The sequence below is a fragment of the Vitis vinifera genome, chromosome 5 (assembly GCF_030704535.1).
Source record: "Vitis vinifera cultivar Pinot Noir 40024 chromosome 5, ASM3070453v1".
Classification (NCBI taxonomy): domain Eukaryota; kingdom Viridiplantae; phylum Streptophyta; class Magnoliopsida; order Vitales; family Vitaceae; genus Vitis; species Vitis vinifera.
In genome coordinates this window covers 1,536,362-1,553,537 of record NC_081809.1, presented here as the reverse complement: position 1 = coordinate 1,553,537, position 17,176 = coordinate 1,536,362, and the positions used below count along the sequence as shown (strand labels likewise).

Below are 17,176 nucleotides of genomic sequence, written 5' to 3'. Positions count from 1 at the left end.
TATTCTACAAAAATTAAAAATCAATTTTCAAAAATTATTTTCTAAAACAATTAGTAAATATACTCTTATTTTTTCTTATTTAAAATTTCAAACAGAATTTTGTTTTAAAATAATCACTTAAAAAAATCATTTTTCAAAACTTTCGATAAGGAATATTTTTTTAAAATTGTTTTTGAAAGCATCATCGACCGGATCTTCTATTTTTCTTTGCATTTCTTGTTTTTTCGAACTCGAATTTGATGAAATTGGATGCAATAAGTTGTAATTATTTTCAAATGCAAATTTATTCTCAATCACCACTAAAGTTCACAACCCCATCAAAATAAATTAAATTTCAAAACTCATCTACGCCCCCCCAAGTCCCTAAAACCTCTGCCCTCAAATTATAGGGCAAAAAAAAAGGTCCTACAAATATTAATTTTTTGTACAATTTACAGGGTTTAAGGCCTAAATTTGGCTTCAAGGACACAAATTTCATTATCTAGAGAGAAAGCATTGTCATATTGTCTAACCTTTTGCAATGGGATGAGAGGGAAGTGGATGTGACCTTTGAGTTTCTACATATGTAGAAGGAATCACAGGAATACCAAGAAACATGCACTAGTTGAATATTATTAGAAGCTACATCATGTATCCAGATCAGGAAATCAATAATTTAGAGGAGGGAAAGCCGGAAAGGTTTAAATACTGGAAAAGATGTAGACCATCCAAACAGGGACTTAATTCAATCTTACATACTGTACAAGCAGGAGCTATTCTGGCGTTTGAATATGCCATACTTGGGAGAAGAAAGAAACAAAAATTAAAAAAAAAAACCTGCAAAGATTCTTGCAGATAAAGTGCGAATAATTTCGAAAAATGGTTAGGTGGTCCTCCTACATTTTCCTGGTAAAATGCTAAGCACCCCCTTCCCCCACCCCCACCCTCATTTTAATTTTCCATTCTGCACAACTCCATGCCAGGAACATGATTCTTAGAGAATATACGACATGAGATGTGTCGCCTCAACATTGGCTGACCGTCCTGGTGGATATTGTTCTCATCCCAAAAATGTATTCTATAGCCTTATTCCTTCGTGAAATTATTGGATTGTGAAGTTTGAATTCATTTGTCTTATTACGTTATGCATAAGGTGTCGGTTAGATTTTTTATTTACTTAGAGAGAAAAAAAGAAATAGGGGAAATACAAATTATAAAAAGGGGGTCGAATTCAAGACCTCGTTACCAATTTTTCTAAAAACTTAATCTTTTAGATTTCGGGTCAATATACATATGAGATATTCCTTAATATTGTTAAGTTAATCCATTGCTTGGGATCACACTCAAAACTTCACCATCTAGACTGAATTTTGGCCTTCTTGGGACTACACTACGGGTTAAAAGTGGGATCAAACTCTAAGAAGCCACCCACGGACCAAACTCAGTGACGGCATGAAGGTGACTTCTCATTGTAGTTAGGGCCAAACCCTTACAATTAAATTCAAATTGGGTGGGGATCAAATCACTGTAAAAGCTAGCTTGGGCATCTTCCAAATCTGATAGGACAAGTGTGATATAAAGGGACAAATGATCCTCCAAGTTGATTTTACCTTTCATTTTCTCTACCAGAATGACATGTCAGTGGCGGTGAATCCTGAGCTTCTGTGGTTATATTACAACAACAGAGGCGGTGGAGTACTAGTGCTAAAGGGCTCACGGGGCCAAATCTTACTACAAATTCTAGGCAGCTCGGTAAGGACCGTGACTGGACCACACAGTTCTTGAGTTCCACGTACAGGACAAGGCAAGACAGACTGTGGATAAGCCGTGTAAGAATTGAGTTCGAGAACCTGAACCTCACCCACCCCCACCCAAACTCCAATTATGATTTGAATGGTCCATTCCCAGCCCCAACTAAAACCTTGTTCTCTTGGAATCAAGATTGAATCGATGTCGTTGTGTGTGGTTTTGAACCAATTTATTTTCGTACAAAGATTATAATCCATTGTTCTTACTTGCCTTGTGGTTGTTCTCATAAGATTCAATGCAGGAACAGGAACTTTGTAAATTTCTCAAGCAAAATACCAATTTGGTTTTGGTCTTGCAGGCATGCAATAATGTCGCCTTGCCTAAATTTTGACTCTCAAAACAACTTTTAAAGGGTTTGTCATCTCTTACCGGTTTTACAATGAGGTGGACAAGTTTTACAAATACTAAAGTGGTGTTTGATTTTTTGGTTTTTTACTAAAAATAATTTGTTTTCAAAATTTAGGTTATTTATTTTTCTACTTTTTTTTTATATAATTTATTATAAATTTTTTACAAAAAAAAAAAAAAAAAACAGAATATATAACTTTTTTTAAATAAAAAAAATAACATATTGATTTTTTTTTACTTTATAATACTTAATAAAAATAAAATACTATAAAAACATACAACCTAATATTTAATACTATTAATTATTAAGGTTCTATTTAAAATTAAGTAAAAAAAATAAACACCACCTAATTATTTCTTAAAAGGAAAGTTTTAGTTGTCAATAAGTATTTCTATTGATACGTGATATGGACAACTTTCACTTTTATTCACAACTTCATTATGGAAAATCTAGCAAACATCTCCCCTAACATTTCCATTAAATACAAATAAATACGATAATAATAAGTATTTAATGGATTTTCAAATCAATAAAAATTAGGTGTATTTAATTAAAATTAAGAAAAAATTAATAAAAAATAAAAGTTGAATAAATCCATTTTTTGTGTGGTTGGTAAGTGCATTTTCGCTAAACAAGGTTTATCAAAAACACTTTTATAAAGAATCTATTAGTGTTTGAATGTAAATTTAAAAAAAAAAAATTAAAGCATTTTTTATAATTTAGTATATAATATTTTTTTTTCCAATAAGCACCTACCTAATAAATGTTAGTTAAAAAAAATCAATTGACTATCAATAACTTTTTTTTCAAGGGAAAATATTTTTAAATATTAAAATAGAATTTAAATTGACTACTTCTATTTTATCTTTTCATAACATAATTTAGAATTGTTTGAGAGTGATTTTGAGAAAGCTAAAAGGTTTTTTATAATATTTGGAATTAGATGTTGGACAAATATTTTAAAAATATAAAAAATTACGTATTAGGAGTCGTAAACAAGTGATTTTGATTAAAAAATTTATTTGTAATGCTTTTATTAGAAATATTTTTAAGTAACTTTTTATTATTTTATGTGTTCAGAGTGGAAAAAAAAACTATTTTAAAATTAATTTCTATACAATTGGGATGAGAGTGGACAAGATACAACAATATCCAAACTTATATGAATTAAAAAAAAAAATATAAGCCTTACTTTTGATCCACATTAATAATAATTATAATAATTATAATATAAACCAAACTACTTGGTTTGGCAGGTTACCCACTAATAATAATAATAATATCAACAACTTCATTTTTTTATTAAATTAAAATCATTGAAATGTACCATCTTTCATATTACAAATTCAATCATATTCTAGAAAACAACTGCCCCCGATTTGTTGCTTCTTTGTTTCTCACTAATTAAATACTTTTTAAATATTTCATTCATTTAAGAACTTTTTCAATGGTATGAAAAGTAAAACAAAATCTCGGAGAAATGAATGAAGGTTCAAGGCCCAAGATCATTTTGACGCTTATGCTGACATGGCTCAGACCAAATCCCAAAAAGAAGATAAAGCAGTTGGGCCCAGGCCCAGGCCCACTGGCCTTTAAATGGCTGTAGGGCCCTATGGCCCTTTCCAATTGTCCATGTCGGCTGAGAATCGAACTCGTGGCTGACTATCCCGCTTGCGTGTCAACCCACGTTCGTTATTTCAAATTATAGAAGTCCCAGTGACTCTGAGTCTCGTCACCTGGGCTCTCAGAGACTCAGTCTGAGCTCTGGAGATGGCGTTCGCTGCCAACGCCTTCACATTCTCTCGTTTCCGGGGGAAGAATCTCCGGCCGTTCCTCTCACCTATCGACGAGTCGCCTGAATCTCCGGCTGTTCATAATAATAATAAATATTTCCCACAATTTGTTGGCCGTTTGTTGTCAGTTATTAAACAATTTTCAAATATTCCATTCACTATAGAACTTTTTCAATTGTTTGAAAAAAATAAAAATGAATGAAAGTGCAGCTGCAGCAATGCCCAGAATCATTTAATGCTTGTGCTGACGTGGCTTAACTAAAGCACAAAAATGGACTAAAGGTAGTGGATAAGTTGGGCCCAGGCCCAGGCTCATTGGCGCTTAAATGACTCCAGGGCCCATGGGCCTTTTCAATTGTCCATTTCAGTACACGTGGCCGACTATCGTGACTTGCGTGTCAATCCATGCTAGTAATTTTCATTATTGAATTCCGAGTGACTCTGAGAGTCGTGGGACTTGGGCTCTGGAGATGGCGTTCTTAGCTTTGTTTGTATCTGCGACGAAGTTCGCCGGTGTTTTGGTTACTCTCTCCGTCGCCGCCAACGCCTTTTCATTCTCTCGTTACCGGAGGAAGAATCTCCAGCCCTTCCGGTCACCTATCGACGAATCGTCTGAGACGCTGGCCGTCTTCAATGTTGATCCCAGCACTGGTAAGCCAAATCATCAAACCCTAATTTTAATGTTTATCAAATCTATTCCGTAGATTTTTCGAATTTGAAGTGACTATAATGATTTAAGAGCATTTTTTTAAATACAAAAAGCGAGAAAGGTTCTTATACTTTTTTGAGTGGATTACTTTGAGAAGCATTCATCATTTGAAGTAGAAATTGAGACGCAGAAACAAAGAAAACATAATTTCTCAGTCCTCAAGTTTATTCAGTACAATTTTTTAAAAACTTGAAGTAATTTTGTTGTTTTTGAGAGCATTTTTTTGATGCAGAAAGCGACAAAAGGTTCTTATACTTTTCGTGCGGATAATTTGAGTAGTATTTGAGCATTTGATATAGAAATTGAGATGCAGAAATAACGAAATTCTAATTTCACAGTTCCTCCAACATATCCCGTAGATTTGGTGAATTTTTGAAGTACTTTCATTGGTTATCAGAGTTTTGGGTTTTTTTTTTTTTGATCTTTTATAGAGCAATGAAGTTCAAGAAAAATTTGAGAAGTGTTTGAGGATCTGAAGAAATTTGATTCTTATTTCGTCTCCCAATTAGACTGTTTCAAATGCTTTTGCAGAGCCAACAAATGACCTAAGAACTCCAGGAAGAAAAGTGAACTTTAGATACTCTGTTTTGTGCTGCGTTTCTTTTCCTGCATTTTCTCAGCAAACAACTGAAGCATGATCGATTGGTTAAAATCATGTGCTGGGGAAAAGCAGGAAAGTACATGTCCAAGAAGATTGGATTGGCAAAACTTTCAAAAAGAATCTGAACATCAAATTAAATTTGCACTTGCAGACTTACTAATTCATTTTATTAGTGTGGAGAAATCTCAATTGTTTTTATACTAGAATTTAGTGGTATTCATGACATAACAAATTTATAATTGTAAGCATACAATACAAGCATTAAAGATGAGTTTACTGCAAAGCAATATAATATCTGGAAATGACCACTGTATGGTAGGTGTTACATTTCTCTTTTTCCTGGTATGAACTTTAGAATACTTGCAAATCAGAAGGTCAAAAAATGCTTGGCCTTTTTTAATTTAGATGAATCTATAACCTAAGTGCTGTGTGATTTTCTGTAGACGGAGAAAAGGAGTTCTTCTTTGGATTGGCGACAGCACCAGCACATGTTGAAGATAGGCTTGATGATGCTTGGCTCCAATTTGCAGAAGAACACCCTTGTGACAAATCAGAGTCGCAGCAGGGCTCACAACCATCAGATGCACTAATTGCATCAGCTAGTGGTGATGGTGGTTCTCACCTAGCTTCATCATCTTCAATGGAAGCTGCTGAGAGAGTGAAGAAAAAGAAACCTCTTAAGATAGCTATGGAAGCCATGATTAGAGGGTTTGAAAAATACATTGAAGAAGAAGAACATGCAACAAATGATGAATGCCATCACAATGTAGCTGCTTGGCACAATGTTCCACACCCGTAAGCTCAATATTTTTAATTTATGTTTTTACAAGATGCTAGTTGGAACTTGGGTATACATGGGGATTCTATCCTACTTATTTATAGCTCTAATCTAATGGTTTACTTAATCGATTTTAAGATTTATAAACCTCATGGAATTTTGTATATAATTACTTGCTTTTTACTGCAGGACCAATAAACTGATTTGCTTTTTGAACTAATTTTAGGGAGGAGAGGCTAAGGTTTTGGTCTGATCCTGATACTGAATTGAAACTGGCTAAGGATACTGGTGTCCGTGTGTTCCGGATGGGAATAGATTGGACTAGGGTCATGCCAAAGGAGCCACTTAATGGACTAAAAGAAAGTGTAAGGCTGATGCTGACCATAATCATATTTTCGTTTATTTTGATGCATTTTGATGTTGTTTGGAAAAATCCGGATGCCCAATATAAAAATTATGCCAACCCATTGAGATTCAGTATGCTACAAGCAAATACTTGCGGCAAGAAACAATACAATGTGATGCCTGGATCCTTCAATTTCACCGAATATATGGATCAAACACTTGGACACATACTCGTATCTTACACTCATACCCAAACCCATCCAACACATACTTGAGTTTCTTATATTATATGGGGTTTTAGGGTTTACCAATATGTTTTACTATTTTGCACGTGTTTAATATTGTTTTGAATTAGTTGGGATGAATTTGAACTAAGTTTAGTCACACAATGTTCTTTTTAAAGGTTAACTATGCGGCATTGGAACGATACAAGTGGATCATCAATAGGGTTCACTCATATGGAATGAAAGTGATGCTGACCCTATTCCATCACTCATTGCCACCATGGGCTGGAGAGTACGGAGGATGGAAACTGGAAAGAACTGTTGATTATTTCATGGATTTTACCAGGTTGGTTGTTTGGCAGTTTTTCATTGTCATATTTTGGCATTTTTATAGAATGGTTTAGGTTCACCAACCTATTTCTCATCTTTCTCTGTAAGAAACCCAGGTGCATACTGGCACATCTTAATGCATATAGATTATCCTGAATTTGCTTCAGCTTTCCTTAGTATATCATGGTAAACTAATTTGGACTATCTACTGTGCCTGATTTCCAGTTTATTACTTTTATTATTTCCAAAATCTGCTTCCCTTTTCGCACTGGTGTATATTCCTAATGTACACTCAAACTTCTTAAAGGAGAAGTAGAAGCTGAGGCAACTTTTAAGATGTGATGCTTGATGCAATTAACATATATGACAATTTCTATCAAAAAGGAAAAAAATAATGTGACATAAGTTAATGATTCTTATCATGTGGGGTGACTCATTTATACTCTGTTAGTTTTATGAATCCTGAATATCGTCTTCTTTCATGCAGGCTGGTTGTTGATAGTGTATCAGATATGGTAGACTACTGGGTAACATTTAATGAGCCTCATGTCTTCTGTTTGCTAACATATTGTGCGGGTGCCTGGCCTGGTGGTCATCCTGATATGTTGGAAGTTGCCACTTCTGCTCTGCCAGCTGGTGTTTTCAAACAGGCCATGCATTGGATGGCGATTGCACACTCAAAGGCTTTTGAGTATATCCATGAGAAAAGGTTTCTCTTTTGCCCTTGTCTTTCCAGATGTTACTAAGAGGTTTGGGGATAATAATTATGTGAAAGTTTTCATGTATCTTCAACAGATTGGATACCCTGTAGTAAAAAAGATAAAAACATATAGGCATCTGTGTGCAACTGTCATTTTGGTTTACACGTCTTTTCCTGCTAGCTGTATGGGACACTCAGTGCAGTCTGGTTGACCCACAGATTTGATCCAGCACCTGCTTGACTGTGAGTCATGTCATAATGATGGTTTTAGCCATTGTTATTGATTAACTTTTTCAGAATTTTCCATCCACATGTTTCACATGTCCAGAAGAATGTGATGGATTTAATTATAAGATCACTCAATGGTTACTATTTTAACTTTGTTCTCCTAGCTCACCTAATAAACATTGGGTCTCTCTCCTCTCATTGAATATTTTATTTTCTCCGATTTAGAACTTTCTAAAGACATTTTTTTCCTTTGCAGCAGCGGCTTATCAAAGCCATTGGTTGGAGTAGCACACCATGTCTCATTTATGCGGCCGTATGGTCTTTTTGACGTTGCTGCTGTTACACTGGCCAACTCATTAACCATCTTCCCATATGTGGATAGTATTTCCAATCAGCTGGATTTCATAGGAATAAACTACTACGGACAGGTTTTCTACTTACCTAACCAAGATTATTCCAGATATCATTCTTGCACTAGCATGGTCATAATTAACTTACACATTCTTAAGAAGACATTTATCTCATTGGTCAGGAAGTTGTCTCTGGTGCTGGACTGAAGCTGGTAGAGACTGATGAATATAGTGAATCTGGAAGAGGGGTATATCCCGATGGCTTGTATCGCATGCTGCTTCAGTTCCATGAAAGATACAAACATCTAAATATACCCTTCATCATTACAGAGAATGGGGTGTCTGATGAGACAGATTTGATTCGGCGGCCATATTTGCTAGAACATTTACTTGCAGTTTATGCAGCTATGATCAAGGTTTTGAATCTGAACTGATTTCCCAATCATTTTTGGAATTATATTATCCTCCATCCATGCCAATAGTGGGTTAGACTTGTCTCGGATTGTTTACAGGGTGTCCCAGTGCTTGGTTACCTGTTTTGGACTATTTCTGATAACTGGGAGTGGGCAGATGGATATGGTCCTAAGTTTGGACTTGTAGCTGTGGATCGTGCCAATAATCTTGCCCGCATTCCCCGTCCTTCATACAATCTATTTTCCAAAGTAATAACTTTCTACATGTGCCTTTGTTTATTTATCTTTATTATCGTCATTCAGTTTTTCAGTAATACTTTAGCTGGCATCTTGATTTCAGGTGGTGGCTACTGGTAAAGTCACACGTCTAGACAGGGTGCATGCATGGAATGAACTCCAGAGAGCTGCTAAAGAGAAAAAAACACGACCATTTTATCGAGCAGTTAATAAAGATGGTTTAATGTATGCAGGTAAGCTCTGCTGCTCAACTTCTTACAGTTCCAAAACTAGTATCTACCTTTAACTTGTTTTCCTTCTAGTCGTGGTTGTTCTTCTCAACAATTGCTTTTCCCTTAGATGGAGTGGCCTGCTCTGGTCATGTTATGTTACTTTAAGAATGAACTCTTGGATACCCACTCAAAACTAGACATTTCAGTTGGTTTTCTGTAGTCCTATTATGCTATTTAGAAATTGAGCCTTAAATGACTATAACAAATCAGGTTGTGTTGTGATCAATAAGGATGTTTTCTGCTGGTTTATGTTTATCAAAGTCTATACTTTGCCGAGTGTCAGGATTTCTTTATTCTCAATGGCCTTTCTATACACTGACAATAGATTCCCCCACGCAAGCAAAATATCACTAAATTTTCTGCTTAATTCTGGTAATTATCATTTATGTACAAATTTTCCACAATTTATGTCTAAATTTTTTTTTTATATAATCTTTTTCATTGTAACAGGAGGCCTTGATGAACCTATACATCGCCCTTACATCCAACGGGATTGGCGGTTTGGACACTATGAGATGGAAGGTCTCCACGACCCGCTAAGCACATTCTCAAGATACATCCTCAGTCCTTTCTCCCTCGGAAGGAAAAGGAAGCCGCAAAGAGACGATAATGACGATTTGGTTCTTGAGCCTCTTGAATTAAGCTTCTGATTGCTCATTCATACACTTCTCAAGATATTTCCCCTGAAGCTAGGGTGCAGCATATTCAGACCACAGTAAATCCACCCCCTTCATCATGCCGATCATATTGCTGATATGCGCCTACTAGCATGATTTCATGAGTTGTACAGATGTTGCTTACTTGAAAAATAGTTATCTGCAGGTTCTCTCTTTTGCAACTAAAAAATAAAATTACAAAGAGGCACTTGATACTAAGGTTGGAAGACCGGAATATGTTCGGATGCCAGGGTAAGAATGGCATTAAGTGTATGAAGTTTATCCAGAATTTCTACATTACTGCGTGTTCTGTGTCACCTCTTCTCCCTCTTTTTCTCGGTTGTAAAATCCCAGATGATACGTGTAAGTAACTCAGAATCCAAAATTGAAAAACACTGCAGCATATCGTTTCTTACGAAGAACTGCACATTTATCATGTATTATGTGACTAATGGTATGTTTGGTGTCCGAGGAATTAAAATCTCGAAAAAAATGGGCTTTGGTTTTCATGAAAATGGATTTTGATTAACAAGAGATACAAATACGAAAAATGAAACGGGTTTCTTATTCCCAGTTTTTATTTCAAGGTTCCAAACATGCCCTAAAAGTACAGTTATAATTTATATGTGCTGTATAAATATGATAATTATTTGCCTTATTTGACCTATAAATTAGATTTAGCTCTTTCAATACTTTGGCAGATCAAAGGTGTTTGCTTCATTGCTTCTTAACTCACAAGTTTCAATTCAAGAGAAAGAAATATCCTTTGTTGTTCGAAGTCTACTGCTGCTTTGAGCCCCTAATTCTGAATTCCATCTCCTAATTACTTTTGGGCTGGTTTTGAGCAAACTTCGGTTGGCGCTATGAGTGGACTAACAGTCCTTTTGCCAGTGTCTGTAGAAAGCACTTTTTACTATAAGAAGTGCTCAAGAAAAATCAAATGTTTTAACAAAATCTAGAAAATATTTTTAAAATAATGTTTTATAAAGAAAAACATTTGATAAAAATTCTCTCACAAACATCTTCTAAAGAAAATAAATAAGGTTCATTATTCCTTAACTTTGATTTTACGTTTTACTTAGAATATATCTGGTTGTATTTTTAACAAGGTTTTACATTTTATTTAAAATGTGTTTGATAGTATTTTTATTTGAAACATTTTTAATAAAAATACTTTTTTTACTTTGTTTGGTTTAGGAGAAATTTAAAAAAAAAATATGAGAAAAATAAAAAATTATAAAAAAAAATATATTCAAAATTAATAAATTATTTTTATATATTTTTAAAATTTATTTTACTTTATTTCTTGGATTATACAAAAATTAAATAATTTTAATTATATTTAATTTTTTTTAAAAAAATTATAGTGAAACCTCATTTGAAAATTTTATTTTAAAAAATATTATTTATTTTTTAAAAAACGTTTTAAATTCATTTTTTTTAAACATTTTTTTTATTCCTAAAGCGTTTTCTAACAATGCAAATGCACCTAGAAAAAAACAATATTTTTAATCGATCTAATGTATTATAAATTACAACTTTTCTTGATACATCACTTTCATTTCAACCTCAGTCAACCCAGGCCTGCCATTGGAGAGTGCCTTGGGTGTATTCCATCACACCTAACCCTCTCTCTTAACTTCGCTGTTTGTCGGCATCCCAAATGCTGGACTAAAGCATCTAAAAATTTTGAAAAATCATAGTTTATCACCCTTAAAATTCTGGACGATGACAAAAAGCCGCCCTTAAAATTCTAGACGATGACAAAAAGTTCCATTAAGATGGGACCCTCACATGATTAGTGTAGCTCGCGAAGTACCAGAACCTTTCCTTGGTAATGCAATCACAGCACATTTCACGATAATTTGAACTTTATCTTCTCAAAGCTTCACTCTTCTGTTCAATCTCAATATCTTGAGGAGGGGAGATGATGGAGTAAATGCAAAAAAAGAAAAAAATGGCATCTGGAGCTGGTGTAATGACCCTAGTTCTATTCATTCTCTGTCTCGTATCTCATGGCTCCTTTGTTGCAGGCATTAAAGCAGAATCTTCCCAAGAGAATGATAGAATCATAAATCTACCAGGCCAGCCATCAAGTCCACCCATCACCCAGTTCTCTGGGTACATCACAGTGAATAAAGCTCATGGGAGGGCCCTCTTCTATTGGTTCTTTGAAGCTCAATCTCAACCCTCTAACAGGCCTCTCCTTCTGTGGCTTAATGGAGGTGTGTACTTCTACTCTTCTACTACTTTCTTATACTGCCTTTAATTCTAATAACAACTTGTACTGCTAATAAATAATAGACTCATAATGGCTAATTCTCTTGAAAGCATGTCTGTACTTTTGGGTATGTTTCTCATGATTTTAGTTTTTCCTTTTCGTTGACTTGGAAGGTCCTGGTTGTTCTTCAATCGGGTATGGTGCAGCTGTGGAGTTGGGTCCTCTCAGAGTGAGTAAAAATGGGGATGGCCTTCACTTCAATGACTTTGCTTGGAATAAAGGTCCACCTTTTAATTATTTATTTTTGGATATATATATATAGATCTACTTTGATTTAGAAGATAGAAGATAGAAGTTAGAACCAGTGAAGTAAATTGAAATGTGGGTTGGTTTGGTACAGAGGCCAATTTGCTGTTTGTGGAATCCCCAGTGGGAGTTGGGTTCTCTTACACTAACACATCCTCTGATCTCACCAAGTTGACTGATGGATTTGTGGGTAAGAGTCATCATCCATATTTGTTCTTTTTTTTTCTTTTTAAATTCTGATTTACCCATCATTGATGTGTTTTTATATATATATCTATATTAGCTGAGGATGCCTACAATTTCTTGGTGAATTGGCTGAAAAGATTTCCACAGTACAAAGCCCATGATTTCTTCATCTCAGGAGAGAGCTATGCAGGTGAGAATTCAAGACTAACCCTCTCTTTAAACCCTGAATCCTTCTACTCCTGTCCTTGATTATCCTCTTCTTGAATCTTGATTTGTAGGTCACTATGTGCCTCAGCTGGCAGAGCTTGTGTATGACCGCAACAAAGATAGAACTAAATATCCTCTAATTAATCTCAAAGGTTTCATAGTAAGTGTGCCCCATCTTCACCTTCTTCTTGTTAGTTACAAACTTACAACCAAATGCCATTGTGTGAAAATCTTTGTATCAACAAAATCGGTATTAATATGGTCTTGGTCCCTTATATCAAATCACTAAGTATAACAAGGTATACAACCTATGTTTAATTTTTAGAAAATTTTAAAAATATATATATAAGAAAAAAGAAAATAATAAAAAAAAAAAAAGAAAAAAAAAAAAACTTATTTTCCTTTTTTTTTTTTTAATGGGTTTAAACAATTTGAAAATATATAAATTTTTAATTAATTTTCTTAACATTTTTATTTTATTTTATTTTCCTTATGAGAACCCAAAGTCAAACCTAACCTAAAAGTTTTGGACTAAAATCTTACTATTCATTTAATCCTCATCCATTGTTAATAAAATATGTTGCATTTCCAAAATGTCTGCTCTTTGAGCTTATCAAAAGGTTCACGAGATATATCATACTCTTCTAACATCATTCTATGGGCTTGTAGGCGAAGAACAACTGTCAGCCTCGAATAAATTTACACCATGATACTCGAACACATTCTAATATCATGTTAAACTATCAATTTTCTAAAAAATCTTAATCTTTTAGGATTTGGATTCACAACATATATCATACTCTTTAACGGAATTTATTCATATATTTTGTTATCTATAATCAGGATTTGTGATTAATATTGCAGGTGGGAAATCCAGAAACAAATGACTACTACGACTATAAGGGTTTGTTGGAATATGCATGGAGCCATGCTGTAATATCAGACCAGCTCTACTACAAATCCAAACAAGTCTGTGATTTCAAGGTGGCCGACTGGTCTTCTGAATGCATCACCAACATGAATAAAGTCTTTGATGATTACAGAGAGATTGACATTTACAACATCTATGCTCCATCCTGTCTCCTCAACACCACTTCTTCCTCAGCTGAGGTTTCATTTTCATGGTTTCTTTACAAAATACCCTCATTTTTTGAATGAATTATACATCATTTCCTGCTCAGAAAGGTTGAGAAAATGGTGGGTTTGCAGTTGAATGGTAATGGGTTTAGGAGAATGAGAGTCCCTGGAGGCTACGACCCTTGTTTTTCTATCTACGCAGCAGAGTATTTCAACAGGCCTGATGTGAAGCTTGCCCTCCATGCCGCCACCCATACAAAATGGGAGGTTTGCAGGTAAGAAATGAGCTTGATTTCTAATATTATCATCCAATTCTTTGTGGGTTTTTTTTTTCTTTTTCCTTTTTTAAGGTCTGATTTCTGTTCGTGTTACTTTTTCCTCTCTCCCAGTGATTCTGTCTTCCACGCATATCATTATACTGTTTTTTCTGTTCTACCAATCTACACCAAGCTCATCAAAGCTGGCCTCAGAATTTGGGTTTACAGGTACTTCTTCTCTTTCAATCTTTTTTTTTTAGAAAAAAAAAAAAATTTAGAAAAATCTGGAGTAAAACATCGTGCATGATGATAATAAATGGTATTAATTTTAAAGTCGTACTTCTTCTAGAATATGATGATTAAATATTGAAAAATCTAAAGCTTAGGAACTTTACCTACCACACTTTTTTGACTAATTGTATAAAATAAAATAAAACTTTACCTACCACATTTTTTTGACTGATTGTAAAAATAAAAAATAAAAAAAGAGAAAAAAGGACAAAGATTCTTTTCCAATAACCTATTTATAATCTTAAAAAAAAAAAAAGTGAAAAAGAAGGAACAAGAAATCAGAGATTGGCCCTTTGGCATAGCAGGACACGTGAGTGTGGCAGTGGATCAGCACACTGGATCCATTCTCGTGATTCTTCTTCTTTTTTTTTTTTTGTTTATGTGAAAGTATTTTTGGATGTTTGTAACAGTGGAGACACAGATGGCAGAGTGCCAGCGATAGGTACCAGGTACTGCGTTGAAGCTCTTGGCCTTCCTCTCAAGGCCCCTTGGCGTTCTTGGTACCACCACCATCAGGTCTTTTCTTCTTTTTCTTTTTATCCTTTCTCCTTTTCTTTGCCTTTGGACAATCTGCAGATGGAAAATGACATATTTTTTACAATGGCATACTTTTCGAGTTCTTGCCTTGTTATCTTCGATTTTAAAGTCACAACTAAAGAAAAAGGGAACAACCTTGTTCCCATGAAAGTCTTTGTTACTTTTAACTTTAGAAAAGTGTAAGAAAAGATAAGAAATATGAAAAAATAATAATAATTTTTTAAAAAAAAGCTAAAGAAACAAATATTAAAAATTCCTTTTTTTTAAAAAAAATATTATTTTTGTTTTCCATAAATGCTAAAAAATATATATTTAAAAATTATTTTTTCATATTTCAAAAAATAATTTTTTTTTTCTCTAAAATCTTTTAGAAACCAAACTAGGTAAAAATCTAAGGGTTTGTTAGATAATCGTTTTTTAAAATAGTTTTATATCCTCCCTAACATAAAAATAGGAAACCTGTTATGTAATAAAAAATTATTTTTTATTTTTAAGAATAGAGAAAATGTATTTTCATAAAATATCTTCAAATTGTTTTTATTTATTTTTTTTAAGGATTATTTTAAAAAATAATTATACAAACATATAAAATGATTAGAAATAAAATATTAAATATAAAAATTATTTTAAAAACATATTAAAAATATTTAAAGTTTTCTATTAGATTTTTGTTTTACATAACATGTTACCTTAAAAACGGTTTTGTTTCCATAAATACTAAAAAATATATATTTAAAAATTATTTTTTCATATTTCAAAAAATAAATTATTTTTCTTTTTATTTTCTCTAAAATCTTTTAGAAACCAAACTAGATAGAAATCTAAGGGTTAGTTAGATAATCGTTTTTTAAAATAGTTTTATATTCTCCATAACATAAAAATAGGCAACGTGTTATGTAATAAAAAATTATTTTTTATTTTTAAGAATAGAAAGAATGTATTTTTATAAAATATCTTCAAATTGTTTTTATTTGTTTTTTTAAGGATTATTTTAAAAAATAATTATACAAACATATAAAATGACTAAAAATAAAGTATTAAATATAAAAATTATATTAAAAACATATTTAAAAATATTAAAAATATTTAAAGTTTTCAATTAGATTTTTGTTTTATAAAACATGTTACCTTAAAAACGGTTTTTTAAAACAATTATCAAATAAGCCTTAATTTTTTTTATGTCAATTTTTTTTTTCATTTTATTATTTTTATTTTTCTTTTCCAATCAAAACTGACCTAAATTAACTTGGCATTTGTAAAATAAAATTGCTCAAAAGAGTATTTGACCTTCTAAAAAGCCTTTTAAAGAACCACTTTAAAAAATTAATATTTTTTAAGACAGAAAAATAAAAAATTATTGATGGGTCTGATTTAAAAAATAAAAAATAAAAAATTGCAGGTGGGAGGGAGGATAGTGGAATATGAAGGATTGACATATTTGACAGTGAGAGGAGCAGGGCACTTGGTACCTCTCAACAAGCCCAGCCAAGCTTTTGCTCTCATTCATTCTTTCTTGACTGCCATTCAACTCCCCACTCGTAAATGATTCATATATCATCCATCATCATCTTCTTTCTATTTGTCTGTCTCCATGTGTGGTGCCAGCAATGGCTTTATTGGAATTTTTATTTTCTCATCCCTAAATAAATGGTGTTTCTTATTTTGTTGGTATTGGAATAAATTTTCATTTGAATATTACATTTATTATCAAAATTAAAAATATGAAGGTTTTTTTCTCAGATTATAAGAAAATTATCTTATATTTATTGAAATTATTTGGTTTTATTTACGAGAAAAGGTTGGAAGCTTTGGGAGAGGGCATATGCCCTTCCTGGCATGCATTGGCCCGGGCCTTGACGGATGAGAAGGGAGTAATTTTGTAAGGTTTTTATCACTTTTTTAAAATGATGGTATAAATTGGACATAAATGAACAAAAAGGTTGGATTTATATATATATTAAATAAAATAATGATAAATTATATTAATATTATCTAAGATTTAATATCTTTTATATTTTGAGTAGGCTATAACTCGAGCCTAACTCCAACCTGAATTAAGAAAACAACCAACTTAAGTTGAGTCAAATTCAAATTAAGAAATAATCAATCCAAATTTAACCTCTAATTTGAGTTACTCAATCCAAATCCAACTCAACCTCATTTTTTTAAACTCGGGTTGAGCTTGGGGAGTTAAATTCAAGTTGATCGGATTACACTTAACTACTTTGAATTGATTGAATTGCATGATTCAAAATCATTATATAATGGTGTTAAAAAATAAATTATATATTTATACTAAAATTAAAATAATAAATAATACA

At 32.9% G+C, this 17,176-nt stretch overlaps 2 protein-coding genes across 7 annotated transcripts; both read left to right on the top strand.

The window, feature by feature from the left end:
• Positions 1-4,303: 4,303 nt before the first annotated feature.
• Positions 4,304-10,209, top strand: LOC100241487 (beta-glucosidase-like SFR2, chloroplastic). Of its 6 annotated transcripts, none has more exons than XR_009465619.1 (11): positions 4,331-4,581; positions 5,684-6,035; positions 6,245-6,383; positions 6,767-6,933; positions 7,405-7,626; positions 8,105-8,273; positions 8,378-8,611; positions 8,708-8,857; positions 8,949-9,078; positions 9,568-9,832; positions 9,940-10,209. XR_009465619.1 is itself a non-coding variant. In XM_002280232.5 (10 exons), exons 1-10 carry the CDS (start codon positions 4,401-4,403, stop codon positions 9,765-9,767), a joined length of 1,947 nt encoding a protein of 648 aa, XP_002280268.1. In that variant the 5' UTR covers positions 4,304-4,400; the 3' UTR covers positions 9,768-10,209. The 6 variants fall into 6 exon arrangements, 2 of the variants coding, with proteins under 2 accessions (XP_002280268.1, XP_010649491.1); XR_009465618.1 differs by having other exon boundaries at positions 9,930-10,209; XR_009465617.1 differs by having other exon boundaries at positions 8,102-8,273.
• Positions 10,210-11,630: 1,421 nt separating this feature from the next.
• On the top strand, positions 11,631-16,515 carry LOC100263750 (serine carboxypeptidase-like 26). Its single transcript, XM_002280275.4, has 10 exons — positions 11,631-11,998; positions 12,168-12,275; positions 12,395-12,490; positions 12,584-12,676; positions 12,765-12,853; positions 13,558-13,803; positions 13,903-14,045; positions 14,160-14,255; positions 14,729-14,834; positions 16,255-16,515. Exons 1-10 carry the CDS (start codon positions 11,713-11,715, stop codon positions 16,399-16,401), a joined length of 1,410 nt encoding a protein of 469 aa, XP_002280311.1. The 5' UTR covers positions 11,631-11,712; the 3' UTR covers positions 16,402-16,515.
• Positions 16,516-17,176: the final 661 nt, after the last annotated feature.